Genomic DNA, 5,549 nt, shown 5'->3' with positions numbered 1-5,549 from the left:
ATTGAGAACGCCAATCCATTGCGTCATCACACACAAGACTTCACAAGAGCGTTCCGCTCCGAAGATTCTCTTTTCCAGAAACAGACCGAGCGACCTAGAAAATAGTAAGTAGAAAGTTGCCCGTTTATTTCCGACTTAAAGATTAATATTATTCTATACACAATCTATTCAGATTACTTTCAAGATTTATATATATATATATATATATATATATATATATATATAATATATATATATATATATATATATAATAAAGTAGCCTTTACGTTCATTCGTCCGTGAAATAGACAATAGCAATTCCTTGCTACCGTTTGGATAAGGCGCTAGTCTATCGCAAAGTATTTTCCACAAAATCTTACAGACCCAGCTACCCAATAACTGTTGGGTAGACAGGGCGGTCACGAAAAATAAATTGCACTTCGCCAGGGATCGAACTCGGTGTCTTTGTGTGTTCAGATGGTGCTCTACCAACTGAGCAATCGGGGCCACCTTTATATCAAATAATGACAAAGTAAATATTAGCTTTTCTTAACGATGTACCGACTAAATTTTTCTTAAAAGACCTTTTTCAAAGTCTCTATCACTAATCAAATACATTTGTAGACATATAAAATAAGATATAGGCCTTATATGTGCGGCTATGTGGTCTTGTGGTATGTCACTCGCTTTCTGATCAGAAGGTCCTGGGTTCGAGCCTCGCTCAGCACATAGTTGAGTCCTTTGAAAAAAACTTTTTACTCACTTTCCCCCACCGTACTCATGTGAAAAAATGAATACCTGACAGTTAACAACGTTGTCTTTGTCGGAAAAAAAAACATTGTAACATCTCCTAATAGGCGTGATGTCTCGTTCCACTTGTTAAGTTGTTATTTGTCAGGGAGCCCTTGTAAAGCCCATGAGTACATTTAGTGAATATTGCGCTTATTAAAAGCTCAAGTTAAAAAAAAAAAAAAAACGGGGCAGCGAGGCTCAGCGGCACGGTTTTTGCTTCATACCGAGTTAGAATACCCGCTGCGTTCTGTGGCCTTGAGGAAGTCACCACGCCTTAGCTCAGTTTGCGGCGCAGCACTGCGGCTGGCACCTGGGGTTATTCGAGTCTTCCCTTGGAATAGACCTTAATTGCCCTATGGGATGAATAAAGGGAATTTTATTCATCCTATAGGGAATTTTTAAATTATTTTTAAAAATATTTATTATTTATTATATATTATTATATATAATTATTTATATGTTTATTTTTATTCCATTTTTCTTTTTGGTATTTATAAGTTGAATTCTAAACTCTTTATCTAAAAGACATATTAAGCATTGTGCATAGTCTCTGGTCTTCGATTTAATGTCAAAAGGTATAAAGTTCGAATTCCCACCGTAATTTGTGGCCATAATCATATCACCTCGTCCTAGATCACTTTGTGGCGCTGCATTGCGGCTGACGTCTGGCAGGAATTAAGCCTTCTTTTATGGCTATGTGGTCTAGGTGGTATGACACTCACCGTCGGATCGGAAGGTCGTCGGTTCTAGTCCCGAGAAGTGGTATAGTTGAGTCCTTTGAATAGGCTCTTTATTCATATTCTCTCACTGTAATCAGTGTAAAATGAGTACCTGGTCGTTTATAGCGTTGTTTCTGTCCGAAAAAAAAAGTGTAATATCGTCTTACAGGCCTCATGTCCCGTCCTACGTGTTACGTTGAAATAATTTATTTTTAGTTAAAAGGTTAAGGAAAGCCGACGTGCACGTATATGAAGGTCCGACATTGAAATCCACTTATGGGCCTAGTTTAACAGTGTTGTAATGAACAATATGTGTCATTTTTTGAAATTTTCATTACAATGAGCTCATCAGAATTAGGTTATCAGACCTGCAAATCGGTGTACGTCGGGAAATTCATAGTCAGACATATATAAAAATAAATTCATTGCTGTGTGCGAAATGCATTTTTGAAAAAGATATATCTTAATTCATTCAACCCTAGCACCGACTATATCCGTAGTTTACCCGGTTACTTTTACCCCATGCCTATTTATTACATTTTTCCGAGTCAATTTATAGGCGTAGTAACAAAGCTAATGTTTTTAATTTTTACATGTTAATGATAGTTGAATAAAACTATCTATGTACATAGGTACCCATTTTTTATACATTTATTCCAATTTGAAAACTAGCAAAAATCGCTAGGATTGAGTGAGTTAAGGACTTTGAAGTAACAAAGTTTAATAAATTATAAAGAAATTTTAAAAATGAATAAAATAATAGATAGATTATTAATAAATAGATAAGTAAATGCATAAATAAATAAATAAATAAATGCATAAATAAATAAATAAATAAATAAATAAATAAATAAATAAATAAATAAATAAATAAATAAATAAAATAAATAAATAAATAAATAAATCGATACATAAAAGATAAATAAAAAAATAAATATATGGTCCTTCAGTTCCAAAGGCCCACAGAGCCGAAGTTCATCCCGTTTTCAAAAGCGAGAGACGGATAATAGCAATTGTCTGCTACCCATTGGAGGCTAGTTTTTATCAAAGTACTTTCCGCTAGATCTATCAGACCCTGTCTCTGTCGGAAAAAAAACCCAACAAACATTGTAATATCACCTAACAGGCGTCATGTCTCGTTCTACATGTTACGTGTTGCTGTTGGTCAGGGACCCCTGTAAAGCGCTTTTAGCACATTTAGTGGATATTTCACTATATAAAAGTTCTTTTTTATATATATATATATTGTGACTCGAAAGATTCAGGGTTCAAACTCCGCTTTAGGGAATTTTTAGCTTTATGTTTTAATTGTGCAATAACATAAAACCCAAATTGGCTCCGTATGAACAGCATGGGTGATTTTTGTAAAAAAACATTGGACGTCTGTTTGAAGGACTTGGGGGGTCCCGATAGCTCAGTTGGTAGAGCACTCGTTTCAGACACAAAGAGAACAAGATCGATCACTAGAGCAGTCGAGATTTTTTCTGACCCCCCCCCCCCCCCCTGTCCACCCAGCAGTCCCGGAACGTTCTTGTGAAGTCTTGTGTTGTGATGACGCAATGGATTGGCGTTCTCAATGAAGACACGCGTATTTATACCCTGCGGGCCCAAGAGGAGACACTGGGTAGCTGCGAATCGGCTTCGGTCGAGGAGCTACCTAACGGCAAGTGCGTTACATTGGTGGGGTCTAACTTCCTGTCCAGTATGTCCACGCTGTGGAGACGGCAGAGCATCTAGTCAAAAGGTGTGTTGTGACGATGCTACCAGGCGGGTTTGCGACGGTGCACAAATGCGGACCGACTTTGCTGATGGGGTCGATCGTCATAACATAATAGTGTGAACCATAAGAGGCTGCTGCTGGGTGGACAGGGGGGTCAGAATTTATCTCGACTGTTCTAGCGATTGATCTTGTTCTCTTTGCTTCAGTTAGCTGAGTCTGTTAGTGTTGGATTTGGCGAGAAAGTACTTTGCCATAGACTAGCGTCCTATCAAAAGGATAGCAGGCAATTGCTATTGTCCATTTCACGCTATAGAAACCAAATGGCTATGAAAGTATACTATCTATATTATTTCATGATTATTGCATCGACAAGACAAGCACGCCAAAAAAAAAAAAAAAAAAAAAAATAAAAAAATTCGCGAAAAAGGGAGCCGTGTAAAAGAAATGTTTTTCTCGCTTCAATTCAACCACAGAATTTAGAACAGCTCAAGTGTAATTTGATTCCTGACCCTAATTCTGACCACCAGACTTTTACGTACTCAAGCCTAGCACACTACCAACCAACCAACGAATCAACCATGACTTCATACACAATCCTGGCATTTGCTCTCTTGATGGCGTCATTCATCGCCAATCTGAATGCTCACCCAACGCAAGGTAAGAAAATTAAAGTCAACTATAGATAGTATGCGCTTGGCTAAGAAGCTCACAACATCTCTCTCTCTCTCTCTCTCTCTCTCTCTCTCTCTCTCTCTCTCTATATATATATATATATTATATATATATATATATATATATATATATATATGTGTGTGTGTGTATATATATGCATATCTGGATATATCTTTGAATGTTTTTATCGTAATTTATGTGTGTGAAATAGTAGCATTTATAGGAGATAATCATTGCTTTTATTCAATCATGAAAATAGTTAAGGGACGTAACAATGATTTGTGTCTCATACTCTGAATCGTTCCACATTTGTGTCCCTTTCCATCATCATCATCATCATCATCATCATCATCATCATCATCATTAACATCATCACCATCATTATCATCATCATTATCATCATAATCATCATAATCATCATAATCATTACTATTATTATCATCATTTCTCTTTGCATCGTGATCCGTAAGAGTACCTATAGACTTGTCTTGTCACACATAATGAATGAATCCTCTCCCTATTCGATCCCCAGAAAGCACCGAGTGTGGTGAAGGTTACTACCAGTGTCAAAATGAGGACCTTTGTATTCCAGAAGAGTGGAAATGTGACGGCGGTCACGATTGCAGGGACGGCGATGATGAAAGGCAAAACTGCCAAGATCGTAAGTACTAATTTAACCCTCTCCTTACCAACTATAGGAAAATCGGCACATTCGTTATGATACAACCAACATTTTTCTTATTCAAATTTCTCTTGTACATCATACAATTTAAAGAAAATGAACAGTGTGTTGTAGAGCATGTTGTGTTAAAGAAATTATGTATCGCAAGAACTTTACTGCTATTATGTCTGAGTGATAAAAAAATATATTTTGTGTTATTTGGTTGTGACGTTTTGGGGAAAATCCTGAAAATGGCTGGTAAGGAGAGGGTTAATATGGAACAAACGTCCGATTTAAAAAGAAAAATAACCGGTCCAATCTCATTGGAAGTGTAAAAACAATCTCCTGGAGGACTGAATACATACCTAGTGTGAATAATCTTCTTTTTTTTTTCTGAGTGATGGCCTTTATTTTCTTGTCTAAATAAATGCAGGTCAATAATAAACATCATCCATCCTCTCTTATTTACGTCCCGTAATCTTATAAGGACATTCTTGAGGGTAGAGTTGAGGAGAAAAGAGGAAGAGGCAGGCCAGCAAGAACTTGGATAGATGATGTGAGGACATGGACAGGATTGTCGGCAGCCGAATGCAGTCAGCAAGCTGTCAACAGGGAAGATTGGCGTGTCATTTCAAGTCTACCTCAACCCATGAGATGACACTGGAAGAAGAAGAGAATCTTACAAATCTGCTTATACATCCTGCTATGAAAATATTTATATAACCGATTCACTATTAGTCCTTTGAATGACTGGTTAAGTACACACTTCCAAGGATTTTGGAACCGGGAAAGTAAAAGTTGTGACGTCATGACTTTTCTTTTCTACACCCACGACATAAAACGTTACCATATAGGCTATCTTAGATAGTAAATCGTTCATTTATGGTGACAAAAAAAGACCTGAGGAAAGTTGTTAACTATTAAGGAAAATAAATGTAAATTTTAAAGTAACTATGCTGAACAAGATTTAAAAAAAAAAGACTTTTTGTACTTTAAAATTTACATT

General features: G+C 36.6%; 1 protein-coding gene across 2 annotated transcripts in view; it reads left to right on the top strand.

Annotated features, from left to right (window-relative positions):
* Positions 1-12: 12 nt before the first annotated feature.
* The window catches only part of LOC144961318 (low-density lipoprotein receptor 1-like), an 8,478-nt gene continuing 2,941 nt past the window's right edge, over positions 13-5,549 (top strand). The window contains exons 1-3 of one of the 2 annotated variants that reach the window (XM_078894555.1): positions 13-104; positions 3,738-3,867; positions 4,415-4,543. In XM_078894555.1, the coding sequence (XP_078750681.1) occupies positions 3,789-3,867; positions 4,415-4,543 (208 nt within the window). In that variant the 5' untranslated portion in view covers positions 13-104; positions 3,738-3,788. Of the gene's footprint in view, positions 105-3,683; positions 3,868-4,414; positions 4,544-5,549 lie in introns of both variants that reach the window. The other variant, XM_078894554.1, reaches the window with a different exon arrangement.

The sequence above is a fragment of the Berghia stephanieae genome, unplaced genomic scaffold (genome assembly GCF_034508935.2).
Source record: "Berghia stephanieae isolate SIO BIC M18660-M18661 unplaced genomic scaffold, UCSD_Bste_1.3 scaffold2108, whole genome shotgun sequence".
NCBI lineage: Eukaryota > Metazoa > Mollusca > Gastropoda > Nudibranchia > Aeolidiidae > Berghia > Berghia stephanieae.
The sequence above is the reverse complement of the archived record's forward strand: the minus strand, read 5'-3'. Positions and strand labels throughout refer to the sequence as shown.